At 54.3% G+C, this 20087-nt stretch overlaps 1 protein-coding gene across 1 annotated transcript in view; it reads right to left on the bottom strand.

Moving 5' to 3' along the window:
* Positions 1-1031: 1031 nt before the first annotated feature.
* MTSS1 (MTSS1, I-BAR domain containing) overlaps positions 1032-20087 on the bottom strand; it is a 29632-nt gene continuing 10576 nt past the window's right edge. The window contains exons 4-12 of the mRNA XM_023751937.1: positions 15917-16074; positions 14822-14929; positions 13115-13212; positions 11424-11634; positions 7938-8057; positions 6938-7132; positions 5673-5846; positions 5151-5313; positions 1032-3911 (exon numbers count right to left, since the gene is read on the bottom strand). Coding sequence (XP_023607705.1) covers positions 3208-3911; positions 5151-5313; positions 5673-5846; positions 6938-7132; positions 7938-8057; positions 11424-11634; positions 13115-13212; positions 14822-14929; positions 15917-16074 — 1931 coding nt within the window. The 3' untranslated portion in view covers positions 1032-3207. The remainder of the gene's footprint in view (positions 3912-5150; positions 5314-5672; positions 5847-6937; positions 7133-7937; positions 8058-11423; positions 11635-13114; positions 13213-14821; positions 14930-15916; positions 16075-20087) is intronic.

Here is a 20087-nt window from a genome sequence, read left to right as displayed (position 1 = left end):
TGTGTTCTTCTGTGTGAGGAGTAACGGGATGCCAGGGGACTGCCACTGTCTTACAGGTTCCATAGCAGTTGTGCATAGAAAGAAACGTGTGATGTGTCGTCAGTCAGATGTGTTCTTTTCTTCCCCATTAAGTCACATAGAGAGCACATGTTCTTAATAAGGGACAACTGTAGCAGAACCAGGTACAAGGTTTACTCTGAAGATTGAGTCAAAGAGACTCTAGTTGAAGCCTTAATTAATACTCGTGTCTGGAAGGAATGGAGGCTGAGAAGAGGTATGCTAATGTTAAGGACTTACGCTACCGTCTTGGTTTTCTAAAGATTCTCCTGATGGAATTTGTTTTGATTAAACACCTTTCTCTAAGAAGCACACATTCAGCAAATAAACCTGGAGTCTCAGGAGTGGAAGTTTGATGGGTAGGGTTAAAGGGTCCGATTTGGGATGAAACTCACTTGCTTTGGAGGCAGTTTTCCAGCTTTGCTTCCTCTACTGTAGCTTGGATTGCCTGGAGACTCAAAGGTAAGGGTACAGCAGAACTCTAACCCTTTGGTAAAGCCAGCCATGGCCAATGGTGCTCACTGGTTAGATCATGGGGCCGTGCACTGAAGGGTCGAGGGTTCGATCCCCAGTCAAGAGCAGGTACCTAGGCTTCGAGTTTGTCCCCATCCCCCAACCCCTACCCCTACCTCCAGTTGGGCACATGCAGGAGGCAACCAGGCGATGTGTCTGTCTCTGTCTCTCTCTCCCTCCCTCCCTTCCTTCCACACTCTGAAAAAGCAATGGAAAAAATATCCTTAGGTGAGGATTCACAAAAATAAAAGGTCAACTGAACCCAGCTACCTTTCGTTCTTGACAACTCATTGGAACTGCATTCAAATAATTAGTTCAGGCAACTACTGTTCTTAGGGATCAAAATCATCACAAAAATAATGTTCTGTCAGTTTTCTAAGTAAGCTAAGTATGAGTCTCAGTGCATCTTCTAACATTTAGCAAAGACCAAGTGAATTTTAATAAGAGTTGAAATACAGGACTTTTTTTTTTCTAGTGGTTCTTTATTTATAATGTAGGCTGAAGCAATTGTTACAAGATAGAAGGGAAACACATTACACAATTGTTATTTATACAAGTTTAGAACAAAAAACTGCACAGGGAGAGGTCAACTCTCAGTACAAACTAGCAACTAAACCACAATAATTTACCTTTAGAAACGATTTCTTTATTTGTAGCTGTGACACTGCTTTTACAATATGCAAAAACACAAACAGGACTACCCAAGGTGTTTTGTCACATTCTTTCTACAGTAAATTTGGCAACATTTTATATTAAATTTCTTCAGATTATACTAACGTTTAAAAACTAAACAAGTGAAAAGCTGTACCGAGGTACAGTTACATCCATTTATTTCAAAGGTTTAAAATACCACTCTTACCTATTGTAATTACCTTGCAGTGATTTCTGCTTTTGCAAAAACCATCTCAAGCATCATGTGCACAATGCATCAGCTACTTGTTAGTCCTCGAGATTGGTGGGCTAAACCACAGGCACTACTGTTGCTTCTATTCTGTAAAAGGAGCTTGTTTTTCAAAGAAAAAAAAGCTTAAATAGTTTCTAATAATCATGCCTTTGCTTTAAAGCCATAACATAAAATGTCCTTGAGCAATCACAGCAGTGTTAAATGTTAATATATAGAATTAATGACTATACAGGTACGTTACTCTCACATCCAATGCAGTTATGTATTAAAGCATAAGATTATGTCATTGAAGATAGGAGCCAACAGGAACCTGCAGGGTGTGTGCGACCCACCACGCCCCTATCATCCCTTGACAGGTCCGGTCACAAAGGGGCACTGTCAGCTGACCCAGCTACTAGGAATTGCTTGCTTTTTCATGTTTACATTCTCCAAACATGAACCCTCTAAATCTACAAGTCCCTGTTGGCTTTAGGGGATGGGCATTGTAACAAATTTAACTTTCACTTAAAGAAGAAAAGATATAAATCCATTCCAAAAAACATTACCTAGAATACAAAAAGGGACAGTCTAGTGGTCAGATTCCGAGTGACAATAAATAAATCCTCCTCTCTTCATTGTTTAGCATGAAGCCAATTAAGAAAAACAAGCCCCCGGATTGGTAAACACATTGGCAAGTTGCTGGACGCTAAGCTGGTTACTCTTGTTAAATCCGCTCAAGTTTTTTCAAAATATTTGGGCTTTTCAATGCACCCAGCCTGCTGGGCACAGTTAAGTAAAAGGCATTTGCTTTATCTAAGAATTCCCTGCTATCATGTTTAAATGTTTTTCACATTTTGAAACTGCCTTACCCTTTTGGATGCATCTGGATTCGATGAAAATGGGTATAACAGACGAGTAACTAAGTGGGGGATAAATTCTATGTCTACCCGGTGGTGGCAGCATGCACAGGATTGGAGGTGGGTGCTGTGTGCAGTCAAGAGGAATCGGAGAAAGGAAGTCCTTAAACACCTTACAGAAACAAACACCGCAATCCAGTATGGCTTATTCGGATGCATTAACCATGAAGCTACTAGAAATTCAACCTACGAGGCTACTCTTAAATGTGACAGGTCGGCTATGTTGACAGTGCCCCTCCCATGGCCCTCCCCCCAATCCCAACAGTCTACCCTCCAGATTCATTTCACTCCGAATAGTGCTCATCAACTCTTGCTACTGCTTTGCTCATTCAGAACATCATGTATTTAAATGAAGAGTTACCTCTTACCTTTTTGTTTGTACATTAAAATAACTTGAATTTGCTTCTAAGCCAGACTTCTACAATGCATCTACAAAAGCTTGCAGGAAAAACAAAAAAGAAAAAGATACCCCTTTTTTCTGAAATTAACTACTTCATGGTTCCCCTGCCCTGAGCCCTCCCCCCCCTTATGCATTTAAAATTTTACAAAGACTTATAAAAAAGTTAAGTGGAATTTGGCACCTTCAGAAAAATCAAAAGGGAAACTAATTTTAAATGTGCAGAAAGTAAGTTGTCGATATTTACAAATTAAAAGATCAAGATTATGTCAGTTACATATGTTGCTTTTAATTCTTATCTAAAGGTGTCGAGTACTTTCAAAAGAGCTGTATTCTGAGTTGCCTACAAAATCTTGTTGGATTATAGATTGGAATGGATAAGACAAATTAGGTTTTATTAATTAAACAGTCATTCCCCACTGGCAGCATTTCTCGTGAGCCTACGAGAAGCGAGGGGCCGAGCGGTCATTTGTCATGGTCTTCTTCAGTTTCACACCCCTTCGGATGGCATTCAGCATGTCTTCTCCTTGGGGGGCATCCCTGGGGCTCAGGTCTGCGGGCTCACTCTCTGGAGCCCGGCCCGGGGAGGCAGTGGCACTGGAGGGATCCCTCTCCTGGTCTTCGGCCTCGCTCTCTGGGATCGCCTGTCTGTGCTCCTCAGGGATACTTGGCTTCGGGCCTGGAAGGGGAGGGTTGACGGAGGCTTGGCCGCTCCACAGTGAGGACGGCATGCTGGTGACCCCCTGGGGGCCCTCACCCACAGAGGGCGACTCGGGGCTGTGCTCACCCCGCTCCTCTGGCCCATCCGGAGCGGCTGGCAACACCCCAGGGAGGTCTGGGACGGTTGGGGTCTTCACGGGGATCACGGGTGTCTTGATGGGGATGGGACCGGCTCCGATGGTCCCCCGGCGGACAGAAGGCTTGGTGGAAGGGGTCCGTCGGATGGTTGCAACCCCTGGGGTGACCATGGCAGGTCCGAGGGTGGTGGGGAGGCCAGCAGTGGAGGCCGGGCGCTTGGCTTGGAACATCCGTCGGTAGGACTGGCTGATGTCGCTGTTCCTCGGGATGGTGGAGGATTTGTCAAACTCCTGCTGCTGGTCTGCCTCCTGGTCACCACTTACCGAGAAATAATCGTAATCTGAAACTGATGATAGGATTCGATTAGAAACCTCCAAGGCAGCGGCTCTGCTTTCTGATTCTTCTGTGTTGGGAGAACAAAAGGCACAAGAGGCAAGGTGCTTAGCCACGGTCTCACCCACGCCTCCCCAGGCTTCTGTCGTCCTTAGGAACTGGGCGAGTGAGCAGTCCTTGGCAGGACCTTCCTGCTGTTCCCTGATGTAACCCCGGGCGCCTAGCACAGTGCTAGCGTGGAAGGCACGCACTCCCAGATGGTGGAGAGGCGACATGGAAAACGGCTGGGCTGAGGCAAAGCTCCCCGAGCATCTCTAAGGAATGAGGCGGCGGAAATTCCCCACGCCCTCCAGTCCAGATCTCAACGCGAGCCACAGCCCCAAACAGACTACCTCAGACCCTGCTATCTCCCTCAACTAACTCCTTAGGTGAGCCCTATGAAGGAGATGGAGGTACTGGCAGTGAATCCCTGAAGACAGGTACACAGTGGGTTCCATCAATAAGTTCCATTTCCTAAAAAATGGTATCAGAAGGGACGGGAAGCTCACAGATTTCTGAATGGCAACACTTGCCATTGTGGACCATATGAACTCAGGGGTGCTGTGTACTACAGGGTATTTACAGCACCCCGGCCGGCTAGCACCCCCTCCAGTAGTGACAGCCAAAAATGTCACCAGACGTTGCAAATGTCCCTTGGGCAGCAAATCCCTTTGATGGACTGCAAACAGGGTCAGCGATCACAGACCCATTCCAGCTGTCAGACTGCTATGCTGTTGGCTTGGGAGTGTCGTAGGGATGGGGCGAGGGAGGCATGGTGGAGAGAGGATTTGGCTGGAACAGGTTCAGAGTTTGGGCTTCAGACTCTCATAGACCTTAGGTTCAAACTCTAGCTCTGCTGCGTATTGCATGAATTTGGGGAAGTTACGCAGGCTCAGTTTCCATGTATGTAAAATGGGGTAAAAAGACGTATTATATAAGCGGCTGAGAACATTAAATGGGAAAATGAAGTGCTGAAAATGATGTTCTCGTTAACAGCGTCCGGCTGAGTTCCCATTGAGAACTACCCTGCACCCTTCAGGTGAAAACGAGCTGCAACAGCCAGTCCCTGTGGCAGTGGCCCGGCCAGGCAGGCCAGCTCTCCCAGGCCCTTCCAAGATGAGGTGGTTCGCAGGACTCCCGCCCTCTGCGTCCGCCCGGGGAGGACCTCCCTTTTCCTCACGGGTCCTGCCCGGGAAGCCCAGCTGCCTGGTACCTTGGGAGGGAATGGTGTCCTCTGAGCAGCACGGGGTGGTGGTCTGGGTGCTGTAGCCACTGGAGCACTGCAGCGAGTCCCGGCTGCTCCTCTGGGTGTCCAGCTGGAGGCCCCGCGACAGGGCCAGGGCCAGTTCCTCACAAGCCTCCATCTCCTCGCCAGGCTGCAGGGTGGAGGAGGGACAGACAAGCCACAGGGCCGTGACGCCCCTGCCTGCTGTCCCCAGGGCCCTTCTGTACCCCCTCCGAGTGGGGACCAGGTGTCAGTCCTCGCCTGCTCCTGGGAACACCACCTGTCTGTGGGCCCAGGGACAGGAACTTGCTTGGGCCCTACCCAGGCTCTAGAGATTTTGACAAGTCTCATTCCCACACAGGCTTTTCCCTGGGAGCCTCATGGAAACTGGAGAGCAGGGAGGGGGAGCGGCTCAGCTCCCTCAGCTGCGAGGTCCCCAATGCTGGTCCGCATCTGGCCACCAGCCAGGTCTAGAGGGGCCCACCCAGCGATAGAGAACAAAAGCCTCACCCTGGTGGCAGCGGATACGGTCATGCTCCGTGGCCTCTGAGCCTCCTCGGCAGCTGCAGACGGGCCACCCGCGGCGGCGGGTCCTCCTCCGCTGGGGTCCTGCTCCCGCTTCTCTTTGCGGCGCTGTAGGGTGTTCACCAGAGGCTGGTCATAAGGCCCTGGCTTGGCCCAGTCCTACGCAGAACAGTGTGGTCAGGTACCAGGGCCTCGCTGCCGGGTGAGGGCTGCGGACCTTCCAGACAGCTGCCCACAGAAGGCATCTGGTCCCCTTGGGGGAAGCTCAACCTGGGACAGGTCAGCAGGCCCCTTCTATTCCCTCCCCTGGCTCTAAAGGGAGTGGAACACCCTTCGGGGACCCCCTGGTCACCTCCCGTTTCCTCACATCTGCTCAAAGATGAAAAATCCTCAACAACCAGACAAGTGGCCTGTGGGAGACTCCACTACAGCTACCAGCTGTCTAGGTGTCTGAAGGCATCAGCCAGGGACCAGTCCAGTCCCTAATGACTGCGCTTGAGTGGAGTGGCCACCAGGGGGGCGCTGAGGGAACTGCAGCCACTCCCCCGAAGGCTGACCCTCCACTAGGAAAGCTGGGCCCCAAAAGGCACTTCAGGATGTGTCCTGCGGCCCTCACAGGGGAAGGCAGGCCCCCGGGGTCAGCTGGGAGGTTAGGAGTCTGAGGGGTCCACACCACGTGTGAGGGGTGAAGACCTGCTCAAAATTAGGGACCTCCTCTCAAAATAAAGCAGAACACCCTGGGGCATCCGCTGCACTTTTGCTTTTACTCTGAAGCACACGTTTTAATATAAACAGTGGAGACTAAGAATCAAGTCCGTGTGCACTTTGACGATGTTATTACCATGTCCAGAAAGGGCCTCGGGGAACGTGGCCGTGGGGGACCCTCCCGGCCGATAACGGGCTCTTAGGCGGCCCCGGAGGCCAAACTGGGACTTGGGACTTGGAACTGACGCCTCTGCAGGTCACATCTGTGTCTACTACCCAATGGGGTTAACTCATGTTTAGTAACAGGAGCCTCTCCAATCTCAGCTCCTGGTGGATTTGTCTAACTCCAAGCTGCCTGCCGCTCTCTGGCTCTCCCGGTGGGAATGGCCTTGGGGAGAGGTGTTATGGGGAAGAAGGCAGAGTGTGAAAGGAAGGGGGAGAGGGGTAATCAGGGTGAGGTTGGGGGGACAGGAGGAGGTGAGCACAGAAGCCATGAGAGAGGAAAGGAGGGGGGGGAGAGGGGAGGAGGGAGGAGAGACACAAACCTTCCAGCTAGGGATCTGAGATGACGGGAACATGCCGGGCCCAATGGTGTAATAATGATTGTAGTCTGGAAGGTGGACAGAGGTGACCCGAGGGAGCAGGCGGGAGGCAGGCGGGCAATGAGGGAAAAGGCTTGCCCCCATGGGCCCCACATGGGACTCACTTGATAAACTATAGTGAGTAAACCCGTTAGACAACTGAAAATGAAACAAAAAAAGGGGGGGGAGGAAAAAAAATTAATATAACAGGATGAGTGTGGAGATACAAGATGGCATTGACATTCAATGAGAGGAAGCCCTGGACTTCTATTGACAAACACGGGCCTGGCGCTCATGGTGAGCCAGGACGCAGGGAGGAGCGGGTGCAGAGCACACGTCCGTTTCCTCGACACCGAGCCGTGTTCGGTGGAGGAAATACTGCCCCGCTACCTGAGGACAGTGGGGAACTGACCGTGTCCTTCTGTGGCGCTCTCAATGGTTTCTGAGTATTTAACTCACACAACATTCCTTCGTAGTGCTCATCTCATCTGGCAAACTTACAAACCCTAAAGTGTCTTCCACTGAACCTGTTCATTGTAGGTTTCTGACATCATCACACTGTTTGGAAGCAGATGCCAGGTCAGGGTGAGTAGGGGGTGGTTTGCGAACTAAAAGGCAGGAAAGCACATGGCCTCTGACGCGGTGAAATGTCATGCCCAGCGGGGAGGCGGCCGGGAGGTCGGACAGGCGGGTGGGATGCTGGGGAGGGGGGATGAGCACACGCGCTCTGGGACGAAGCCTTCACACCTCCGCGTTCCCCATAGCCCAACTCTCCCTCAGGACGGCCGCACGGTCCTTGTTTAGGAGCCAGACACCCTCAGGAGAAAGCCCTCAGCCTCATCCCGTCCCCAAGCTCTCGGTGTCAATTCTGAGTGTCCAGGTTCCTGTGCCTGTGGCATGAGCAGCGGGCGGGGGGGTGGAGGGGGGCGAGGGGGGGCCGTGGTGGCGGACCCCGGTCGGTCACCTTCTCTGTGGAGGCCCAGGCGCCCATGGTGGAGCCTGAGCTGACCGAGGTGGGCGAGCTGCACTCGCTGACTGACTGGCAGGTTTCGGAGGCTTCCGAGGAGGCCGAGCTGGACGAGTTCTGCAGCCGGGGAGGGACCACACGAGGGGACCCACAGAATCCAGGCCACACGCCACCAAAAAGTAACGGTGAGTAAAAATAAAACAGATGGGGGTGGGGAAAGCACGCAGAGAGGGAGAGACAGACACATACACACAGGAAAGGAAGGATGAGAGAGCAGAGCGTTAGGGTTATTCCTTCCCCAGCTGCACCCACAGGCCGTCGAGCCCTTGAGAAGCATGAGACCCAGCAAGGTCCGGACCGCAGACTGTAAGCGCCCTGGACCCCGACGTGCGTGTCTAGTCCTGAACTGGCACATGGCAGGTGCTCGAATCGCTGAATGGATGAGGGACAACGACCATCTCCTCCATGTGCACTGGGTCCCCTGGGAGTGCACTGAGCCCATCCAGGTATCTGCTTTAGGTTTTTTCATTGTTAGCTGCCATCTCTGGCTCATGCCATTTGCTTAAATAAGCCCCGCCCTGCCCCACCAGGGTGCCTCAGTGGTTTATTGTTGAACTATGAACCAGGAGGTCATGGTTTGATTTCCCGTCAGGGCACATATGCCTGAGTTTCAGGCTTGATCCCCCAGTAGGGGGCGTGCAGGAGGCAGCCAATCGATGATTCTCATTATTGATGTTTTTTTCTCTCTCTCTCCCCCTCTGGGGAGCACGATCGCACTCCTCCTGTCTTTCGCCAAAAGTGCTGGGAATGCTATCGCGCTCCTCCTGCAGTGTCACTATTAGATGCTAGTAGTTCACTCTTTATGTGGGAAAAAAAATTTAAAAACCTTAACTCAAAATGCCTTGGCAATTTAAGCATAGTTCCTAGGATATTGGTTGGCACTCAAAGGGTTAAAGGAAATCAATACAAACACAAATAAATAAGCCAGCGAGCCCAGCCCCACTGGGGTCTACTACTCTCACAGAAGTGCTCCTGTATTCACTGTCCAGGAGGCAGGACTCGTGTTTCTGTCACCCCTCCCCCCCGGCCAAGGAAAGGTTCCGGCACAGGGACAGAGCAGTAGCGTTCCCCTCCTGCAAAGGCAAGGGACCCAGGAGACACCCCGACGTGCAGGGGGCTCCGTGCAGCCGAAGCCACTCCCCGAGCTCCATTTCGGGTGAGCAGTCGGGACCGGAGTCTGAAGGTTTGGATTTAAGTGACATTTCTGCCACTTGTCAGTCAAGGAATCATGGGCTTAATCTTTCTAAACCTGTTTTCATCCTTAGAATGGGGATCAGTACTATCTCTAACAGATGAGACAAAGTGAGGGTTTATACCTGTGTGTCTATGCATAGTGCTTAGCCAGGTGTAGAGAGAGTCGTCACCATGGGGACACACCAGGACTGTCTATCTTGGTTCCTCTGACTCCAGCGTGTGCGGCTTGGACAAGGCCAGCGAACCCCAGGGCTGCAGGTCATGCTGCTTTTGATTTCTCATTTTTTCTAAAGAACCTCTTGCTTTGCTAGCCTCAGCGGCCCTAGGACCAGACCCTCACCACCAGCACGGGCTCACTCCTGGGCGCACGGGTGAAGGCACACTTAAAGAGCAGAGCTGAGGAAAGTGCGAGAACTCTGAACATTTGTGTCTGCCGGGGCGGGGCGGGGGGCTGAGCTGTGCTCCTCCCTCCCTCCCCAAAGGAAGACAGCATTACTGCCCTCAGGACATGCAGCCTCTGGCCTGTGATCTGTGCCATTTCCTTTATTCCCCCGCTACCTATAATGGTAAGTAGCAGTAGAGCCTTTTTTGAAAAATAGATTTTTCTAGTAAATTCTGCAGCACCCTGAGGAAAGGCCCTAAAGCTGCCGGCCCCCATACCTCGGGCACCGGCTCTGAGGTTTAAGTGAGTCCCACAGGCCACCTCTGCCTCCCCGGGCGCCGCTGCGCCCCACACGCGGTCTCAGACAGGGAGGCTGCAGCACCCGCCCCCCTTTCTTTAGAAACGGGTGTCAGTGCGCAAAGCTGGGTTAGTTTGTCAGTTGATTAAAAACACAAAGAATTAAGCGGCACAGCGAAGAGCCTTGGAGGAATGGTGAAATCCTGCTTTCCTTCCAGTCATTCCGCTCCGCGTGGGTGACACGTGGTGGATGGCCGGGACACCTTTGCGACCAGGCCCCACCCAGTCCGACAAGCACACGAGAACTTGGAGCCGCAGCTCTCGGCCCGGAGCGTTTGTCTGAAACCGAGTCTCTCTCCCAGGAAGACAGGCCGGGTCTCCTGGACAGCGCGAAACTAGCTGCCCAGGGAGCGAGGAGCCAGGGGCTGGGGTCACCATGTCAGACAGGCAGGCAGTCCCCACACGCCGCAGCGGCTTCCTCCTCACCAAGGGTCCCCCACGCACCCTCCCGGGGGCGCCCCAAGGCTGAGGTGGAGCAGCCTTTTCCCAGGTCTCAGGTCCGCGACCTGCAGGTCAGTAACTGCGATCGGGCGGGTCACCCACAGCCCCGAGCCTCCGTGTCCACAAAACAGGGGTCATGGCAGCCTACGTGGTTGCTGGAAGGACCACGCAGCAAACCCGTGCAGGGCGGCCTGGCACGCTGAGATGGCCAGTGACTGTCGGGCAAACGGGAACTTGGGTAAACAAGACAAGCATGTGACGTCCTGAGTCCACAGGGTCTTGGACCAAAGGCTGCGTATGGGTCAGCTCAAAATGGACAGGACGGGCCGAACCCACCATGCCCGGCCGATGGCGCGGTGGGCACTGGGCCCTCCCACTTCCTGGTCTCCGTGTCGTGCTGCTTACTAAGTGTGAGGCCAGACACGGGCACCAGGAGGAGGGGGCGGGGGGCAGGTGGGTGTGGCAATGCCTGCCCAGCTCCTGCCCGCTGCTCCGGCGGGACCCCTGGCTGGGCTGGGGCTGGCCTGCGTAGCCCGCTGAGGTGGGAGAGATCTGACACCTCCCTTCTCCCAGAGCAAAGTGCCAACAGGCTGTGCTGCGAGGGCTGCGCTGAGCCATTCTCCTTCTCAACATAAACCGGTAAACGGAGCCCAAGAGTGACAGGGTTCCGGGCACTGCCCCACGGCAGAGTCTCAGAGAACAGAGATGGGGAGGGGCAGCCCCACTGTGCAATGCCGATCAGCTACAGCACCACGCTAAGCGGGCCCTCACAGGGATGCGGGGGGAGCCAGCCCTCTCTGAAGTCTATGCGCTCAGGTGTGGGAACTCCCCAAACCAAAGTGTGACTCAACCGCCCCACCATGAACATCGGCTGCCAGCCCACCTTCTAGTCTCCCTCCCTTTGGGGGAACAACACATGTAAAGATGAGACGTTCAACCCGTTTTCTCGTGTCTACAGACAGAGGCCTGTCCAAGCCAGGGCTCCGGCCATCGATGGTGGTCTGGGCGCCAGCTGTGGCGGCTGCTCCCCGAGCCGAGGGCACCCTTACCTGGGTGGGGGCCTCGGGCGGCATGGGGGACGGTGACTTGGACTGGAAGGCGTCCTGGGATATGAAGCCCGAGTCGTGCGAGGACACGCTGGACAGCCGCACGGGCGCCTGCTGGGCCAGGTTGGAGCTGCGGCAGCGGTAGTGGGAGCTGGGCGAGTGCGAGTGCGAGCCGCTGGAGCGCGAGTCGCTGCTGTTCACGCTGTTCAGGCTGCTGCGGGGCCAAAGCAGAGGGGCGGGGGTGAGAGGGGGGGCCAGGAAACGAGAGGGGGGGCAGGGAAGGGGGGACAACATAATGTCATCGGCTCTGCCTCGGAGCAGGAGCAGCAGCACAAGCCGTAAGGTGTGTTTCCAAAGCGCCACTTCATTCGGCTCGTAAACAAGTCCTTGTTCACGTGAGCCACGGGGAAAAGTGAGCTGCAGAGACTCGGGTCTGATAGACGGTGTGACGAGGCGTCTGGGCATGGAGGCCTGTGATTCTGCAAAGCCAGGTCCTGCCCAATTCTGCCAGGTCCTCGACCAGCAGTACTAGGGGACCTGGTGCCCGCGGCAGGAGAGGCGAGGCTGATCTTATCTGGGCCCCGTAGCTACACCAGGAAGGCGTCAGTGTGACGTGGATGCAATGTGCGAGTGTGACCCTTGGATGGGCCACCTGGGCCCGCGAGACCAAGGTCATCCAGCCGACGCTGCTCTGGCGGTGCAGGCGCCAACGGGCATCTCAGGGTGATCTTATCCTCAGTGTGTGTGTCAGTGCTGCATTAACAAAGCTGGTGCTTTAACGAATGGCTGTACCCTGATCATGGTCGTCTCTCTGTTAAAAGATCTGTGGGCCTGTTGTTAACAGTCCCTCTGGCAAGACGCAGGCAGCTTTCAGCGACTGAAGACAATCCACACTAAGCCGTTTGCTTCTGAGAATAAACAGTAAACAGGATGTCGAGAAATCACACATGCCCTCTGGGTGTTCTGTCCGCATTCCATTTCCAGTCATAAGGAAAGTGCTCTACCGTCTGTACACCAACTCAGAGCATGAAAACCAGAACGCTGAACAGTCCCCGGTCCGAGCAAGCAGAGCTGACACCCACAGGGCAGCCCTAGAAGCAGCTGAAGGGATGAAACAAGCAGCCCAGCCTGGGATTTGAAAGTGTGGTTCCTGCTCCGAACCCTGAAAGTTTCCTGTCCAACTGTGACGCTAAGAAGGCGGTCAGGCACCGCGACTGTTCCACACTACGATTACTTGGTGCGACAGTCCCGACAGATACACTGGGGCATGCTGGGAGAAGGCTGCTGGGGGTAATGCTCATGAGGCTGGCTTTCCACTCCCATCGGCCAGGCGAGGGGATGGGGGGCTGACGGGGACGCCATGCAACGCCCTCCAGTGGCTCATCCTGGACATCAGTGTGTCACGGTTGTCTCCTTGTCTCCGGAAACGAACACAGTAAACCAGCCGGCGTGGCTCAGTGGCTGAGCATCAGTCTTTGAACCAGGAAGTCACAGTTAGATTCCTGGTCAGGGCACATGCCCGGGTTGTGGGCTCAGTCCCCAGTGTGGGGCGTGCAGGAGGCAGCCAATCAATGATTCTCTCTCCTTCTCCCTTCCTTTCTGAAGTCAATAAAAATGTATTTTTAAAAAATATTTAAAAGAAGAAGAAAAAGAAGAACTGTCCTCAGAGCAGGGCGGAGCCTGGCTTCTCTTACCTGCAGACACTTGACTTGCGGGACATGGTGGTGCTGGGGGACGAGGGCGGCGTCTGGTACGACCAACTGTAGTCAGAGCCTTTCAGGTCCAAGATCACCTACGGGGACAGAGCCAGGCGGGTAAGCGAGGTGCGGAGAAGGGAAACCTTATCCGTCACATCTTAAAACCGTAACGTCCAAATGCTGCCACCATCGAGGGGTGGGGATTATACGCTACTAATCCATTAATGTCATAATCTGTTTTCTGAGACAAGCAAAAATGTAATGAATGTTGGGGGGCTTAAATATCAGTAAAAAAGAGAGGGAGGGAGATGTACGGTGACAGATCAACACTGTACAAGAGCCGTTTACACCCACGGCTAGAACTGGCACGTTTCCCGCAACCCAAGTGTTAAAACCGTAACATCCAAATGCTGCCACCATCGAGGGGTGGGGATTATACGCTACTAATCCATTAATGTCATAATCTGTTTTCTGAGACAAGCAAAAATGTAATGAATGTTGGGGGGCTTAAATATCAGTAAAAAAGAGAGGGAGGGAGATGTACGGTGACAGATCAACACTGTACAAGAGCCGTTTACACCCACGGCTAGAACTGGCAGGGTTTTCGTCCTAAAGCACCACCAAGACCATACGGTTTCAGGATCTGTTGGCTTCGCCATTAGAGTGTCAGCGGTCACTTGTGCCCTATTGGCCCAGGATTCGCTATTATAAACGTGACAGAATCAAGAGCAAACCAATTCTTTCACAGTTACTTCTATGTCTGTCTCCCCCACTTGATAGCTACTTGAGTGTAAGGTCTCCTTTTGTTCATACAGGAGGTGCTCTATAAACGTCTATTTACTGAGAGAGAATGCATGCTGAGGTCTCCTAAGAGAAATTTCATAGAATGGAAAATAAAAGCTCTCCAATTTGCCTTCTGAGCTGGCTCTCCGAAGGGGCGACAAGAATTTGATGCAAAGGCCAAAAGCCACGATGTGATTCATCAGCTGTTTCCCAGATATGTCTCTTCCCACTTGATACAGTGCGAATGTCACATGAACCAATTAATGAGCACCAAAAATAGTCATCTTTCTCATAAGAGAGACCCTCATTAGAATGGTTCAAATGACGGCCAAGAGACACCCACGTTAGGAGTGTATTTCTAGAGGGTAGATGGACACAGAGGCTAAGAGCACAGGCTCTGGCCCATCGGCGTGGCTCGGTGACTGAGGGTCGACCTGTGAACCAGGTGGTCAGGGTTCAATTCCCGGTCAGGGCACGTGCCTGGGTTGTGGGCCCGATCCCCAGTGTGGGGTGTGCAGGAGGCAGTCGATAATGATTCTCGCTCTCATTGATGTTTCTCTCTCTCCCTCTCCCTTCCTTTCTGAAATCAATAGAAATATGTTTTTTAACGAGCACAGGCTCTGGAAACTGACTGCTTGGTTCAAATCTCAGTCCTGCCACCAACGAGCTGGGTGAGCGTGGCTCAGGGACTGTTCCCAGCGCGAGTGTCCTCTGTAAGAGGGGACCCTGGGGAAGATGAGCCGAGGAGGCCCCGTCCCCGAGCACACACAGGGCTCTGCCCGGCTGGCAGGGATGGGATGGGCACTGTGCGCCTCGCTGTGAAGCGTGGATGTGATGTGGTGGGATCCTGCCCCCGGGACCCTCAGGACCTAGAAGCGCCTCTCCCTGGGTTGCTCCCCGAGCGCCTGGCAGCATGCCTACCTGCTCACTGGAGGAGGGCAGCTTGTGGGGGTCCATGGTCAGGCTCTTCAGGTCTTCGGAGATGGTCTGCAGGTGCGTTATCTCCCCCAGCATGGAGATTTCTTCCTCCTGCCGGGCAGGGCGCGCAGCGCGTTATTAACAAGGGGAGCGGGGTGGTTCACTTCATCGTCCTGGCCCGACCGCCTCTATTAGGGTCACTGGCTGACCCTTTCGACTTTTCAGGAAAGGCCCCTGGGACTGGGACATTTGCTGAAGGCACTACCAGCCTTTCTTCTGGAAAGAGGAGATCTGCCATCGTTGGAGTGGCCTGCGTGCCGTGGACAGGGGTGCACCAGGCCAAAGCGAAGCCACAGTCCGCCTCGCAGGGTCTGGGCTGCAGGCCACTGGATGGCAGCCGGCCCTCCAATTTATTTAAAATGGGCCTAGGTTGCCCTGGCCAGTGTTTCCCAGTGGGTTGGGCATTATCCCATGCACCCAAAGGTCACCTGTTCGATTCCCAGTCGGGGTACATGCCCGGGTTGTGGGCTCAATCCCCAGGAGGGGGTGCATAGGAAGCAGCTGATTGATGCTGCTCCCATCATTGTTTCTCTCTCTCCCTCTCCCTTCCTCTTTCTCTCTTATCAATAAAAATATATTTTAAAAAAGAAAAAACAAGCCTATTTGACTTGTTGAGGCTCTTCCCATATTCATCTCACGGCCACTCCTTGGTATTCAGCTTGGCCAGTGGGCCACCCAACCCCCGGGAGTTTGTTTAAAGCACAGGGGACTGGGTCCCCACCCCCAGAGCTGGGCTTGAGGATGTGCATTTCAAACCAGTTCCCAGGTGACGCTGCTGGCCTGGGGAACACACTTTGAGAACCACTCTGCCAGGCTTTCTTGACTCAGGGAGAAAAGGTAAGCGCAGCAACTGGTGCTAAGAACAGAAGAGCTGTGGGCTGTGCGGCCAGCAGCAACGTGCACAGAAGTCCTGGTCTCTCCTATCGGGATTCCCGACGCACAGCAGGTGCCCATGACTCGAGCATGGCGGCTAGATAAAAAGGAGGGAGTCTCCTCCCAATGGCGCTCTGGGCCTCCTGGAACTTCCCACTAACTTACGATCACTGGCCGCAGCATCGAGATGAAGGTGCAGAAACGGCCGCGCTCTTCGATCAGCGCCTTGCGGACCGCCTGCTTCTCGGTCTCCTCCAACAGGAGGTACTTGTCGTTGACATCCTGGAGCGCGCTGTCCAACTGCGGCTGGATGTCGCCCCTCCCTGCGAACGACAGGGCCAGCGGCTGCTGAAACAGCTCCCAGGGCGACCGCCCCCTTCCCTGGGGTGCTGGGGGGGAACCACACTCCTCCAAGACATTACAGTCACTTAGTTACACCCAGAAAGGACGTAAGGTGCTGCTGTTCTGGGCCAGCCATTTCCGAGTTCCAGGGATCCTGGCTCATTTCTGCAAGGAGGGTTTCTGGGAAGGCAACTCCCAACTTGCCCTGTTGCCCTAGGCAGCCCCTCAGAGCCCTCTGCCAACCAACCCCGGGACATGGCGGCCAGACGGAATTCCTTCCTCCGAGCACATTCTGAACAGGCTCAGGGGTGAGCAAGGCGAGGGCCTGTGGATGTCCCCAAAAATGGGCAAAGCTGGCTTTGCTGGGCCAACCTCCATCAAAGGGCCTCTGTTTGCACAGGAGTTTGTCCCGGAAGCAGGGGTGGCCAGCGTCAGCCCGGCTCTGGGGGCCGGGACTCCCTGGCAGTCAGCGGGACTCCTGGGGAGAGCTCTCAATGCGCTTCCTGTGAAACAAGCCCCGTCATCACGGGGTCTCAGCCAGGTCGCAGGCGAGAAATTGAAGGTGGTATCGATGCTGAGCTGGGTCCGTGTCCAGCCAGGTCCACAGACCCCACTACGGAGGCAACCATTTCTAGAGTTTAAAACAGGGTGTTAACCTTGGAAACAATTCTAGAACGCGGTGGGCAAACTGTCTTTATAAATAAAGTTTTATCAGAACATAGCCACGCCCCATGATTTACACAGTGACTAGGCCCACTCCTGCTGCAACTGCAGGGCAGCATCTCCGAGACAGACTTCACAATCAGGCCCTTTGGAGAAGATGTCTGCTGCACTAGAAGATAGACAGGGACGAACGGGCCCTGTGTCAGGGGTGCAGCTACTGTAAACCTGACCGGCAGGGGTACGAGGGTGACCCCCTGGGAGGCCAGTGCGTGAGCTCCCCCCCGCCCCCCGGCTCCCCACCCAGGGGCTCCCCCCATCATCCAACCCTGAGACAGAATTTCTAACTTCTCTAGGGCAGGCTCGTGGACCCCCCCCCCCTTCCCCAGCACAACGCCATGTGTGCATACAACAAGTGCTCAACAAATGCTTGTTTTAAACGCAGCATATTCGAGATGGAGGCGGCCTTAGGGTCATCCGGGCCCACCTGCTGGTGTTTCAGTGGAGGTCAAGGCCTAGGGAAGGCGAGGGCCTTGTGCAGGGTCACTCAGGGAAGGGAGAGAGTGGGGACGGCGCCCACACAGCCTGTGCCTCTGTGACCGGGCGGGAGCCTGTGAACCAACGCCACTCGCCTCCTGCCCGTCACCACGTCCCCCTCTTAGCAGTGACACAGGGAACTTTAAATATAATGCCTCGTTTGAAAAGAAAAGGGCCAGGGAAAATGGCCTCGAATGAAGGAATAGATTCTGTGTTTTCTCTCATAAGCAGGCGAGAGGCTTAATTTGGAGCAAGAGGGCCGGCTTCGAGAACGCCCCAGCAAAGAGGTCGTTGGGGTTTGTAAGGACGTCACTTCTGAGGCAGCGGTTACATTCGGAGTCGGCACAGAAAGGGAAGTCACATGCAGCCAGAGGTCGCCCCGGACACGCCTCCGATGTCCGCAAGCACAGTGAACACGGCGCATGCAGAGCCCTCACCAAGTGAGCACACACGTGGGGTGGGGGTACCACACTCCGCACACTGAACCCCGCGGAGGGACGGCATCCAACAATCACAGCACGCAGGGACCCGCTGCCTGAGAAGTTCCCGCGTGTCCTCACGGTGACCCGCCCAGCATTCCCCATTAGTCACCATCCAGCCAGGATACTCCTACCAGGGCCCCAGCATCTCCAGCCGCTTCCAGGGGGAGGCAGGCTGGCCATCCCCACACACTGGCCTGGCCGCTGGGCCGCGGCTCTCCCGAATTCTTAGTGGACAAGAAGCCCACGCGGGCATTCTCCACGCTCTCCGGGGCCGGCTGGGGGCGCCAGGGCTCCGTCTGGAGGACACACAGCCGAGCCACAGACGGGAGCGCCAGGAGGGAAGCCGGGTCAACACCCCTATGAGAACTGTGGGTTCCCTCTTCCTCTAAGTGCTGGCTGCGCACCTGAATCCACGTACTACGTCGAGCGTGTACACGACACAGGCCCCCGGGCGGTGAAGCCCTGGGATGCTGCCCACGTTCCCTGCTCCCCTGCAACCTGCAGTGCGGGCCGACCTCGGGCCCGGCTGGGAGGCCGCGGGACTCAGCTGGTCTAAGGCTTCTGCACGCCTCTGAGTCTCTTCCTGATGCCCCAGCCCTCGACACACGGAGGCTGCAGACCAGGTCTGCATGCTCTTAACTTCCATGGAGGAGGTGGAGGGGGTGGAGAGAAAGTACACCAAAAGGCACAATGCTTGACCAACGGCTTGGATGTGCTTTGATTATGGCAGGAATCCCTTGTATTATCAGTCTCTAACGATAAGAAACTGGAAACGTGTATCTTTTCTTCCTTTCCTGAGTTATAAGGCACATGTCTATCCGTAACTAATAGAACTGAGTTTTAAAAATACACTTACAGTGAAAAGCAAAGTGACCAGAACCGAGTGTTACCTAATCTCATAAACAGGAATCTAAAGGATTCTATGATTACAGAAGACTTACTTTAAACACGTGTTGTTATAATTAAAGGACTTTCAAGTTGCGGTGCTCTAAACTAAGTATAAGCTGTCAAGATTGTTATAATTATAGTTGCAGTGAGTACATTTCTACTCAGGAAGTATCAGAACCTGAAAACACAATTTTATTGTGTTTTTATTTCTTAAATTCACTGACACGACGTGTAACCAAGTTTATGAAAAGCAACTGTGCAGGAAGTGACTCCATGCCCCAGTCGGATGCACTGGCCTTCAGACACGGAGGTCTTTCAGGCCCACAAGTCAGGTGGAGTGTAGGGCAGCCTGCTCATTTCCCCGGCAGCAGCGCCGGCACCTCCGCACGCGTCCTGGCCGCTCCAGCTCCCCCCCACACGGACTCTCTCTGTCCTCTCCTCTCACCTCTGTCGCCACCCTCACTGGACAGCTGCAAGGGCCCCTCGTATGTCACCCCGACTGTGTTTAGATCTGCAGCCCCGACTCCTTTAAAAATGCAAGTATTATCACTTCTTGTCAACAACTCCTGTTTCTTTCAAGAAAAGTCCAATGTCCTTAACCCGGCCTGCCAGCCAGGCATGCATGGGTCAGCCGGTCCACTCACCGGCCTCGAGTTCTTCACCCCCTCCCTCCCCTCCCCCTTCCCTCCGCTTCCCACCCACCTTCACAGACCTCTCCCTCCTCCCCACCTGCCTGGCCTGCTCACCCTGCAGGCCTCCATCCTCAGGCAAACCCTCCTCCAACTCTCTCCCGAGATCAGGATTCGGCCGCGTGAGCTCAGAAGTTCCTTTTACGCATCTTTCACGACACTCCCAGTACTAGGTCCATCTTTCTTTCTCTAGTTCTGAGTGACGTCAGCCCCCACGGATCCTGCACCTTCTGCCCAGCACACCTGCCTGAAGACGGGTGCAGGTACCTGCGGATGAAGGAGGCAGGGAGAGACTAGCTCCCTCTGTTTGCTCACTGGCCTCCACTGCCCCGGCCTTATATGGCCTAAGACCATAAAACTAGCAAATTCCAGGCCAGCCGAGCAGCCAAAAGAAGGAAGGGGCGCCTCCCATGGGCTTTGAGATAAAACTCCTGACACGGGACCCTGTGTGACCTGGCCTGTGCGGCCTGAGCCATCTCGGTCTTGAGAATGTTTTCCCTCTGCCAGTTCCCAGGTCTCGGAATCCCGAGGCACAAGAGGCAGGAGCCTCTGCTCCCCAGGGGAAACCACACGATTCTCCTTTTCCCAAGAATTGTTCCTGGGCCATGCCCTCGGATGGGCGGGCACCAGGGCACGGCCAGCGTGGCTCCCTGAAAGAAAGGGGGTTTGCCGGCTGTCTGTTGGTTAAGGAGGGAGAGTTCACAAACCTTCCTGGAGTGGCACGAAGATCCCTTGTCT

This window comes from Myotis lucifugus, unplaced genomic scaffold (genome assembly GCF_000147115.1).
Source record: "Myotis lucifugus unplaced genomic scaffold, Myoluc2.0 scaffold_27, whole genome shotgun sequence".
NCBI lineage: Eukaryota > Metazoa > Chordata > Mammalia > Chiroptera > Vespertilionidae > Myotis > Myotis lucifugus.
This window is presented reverse-complemented; position numbering and strand designations above follow the sequence as displayed.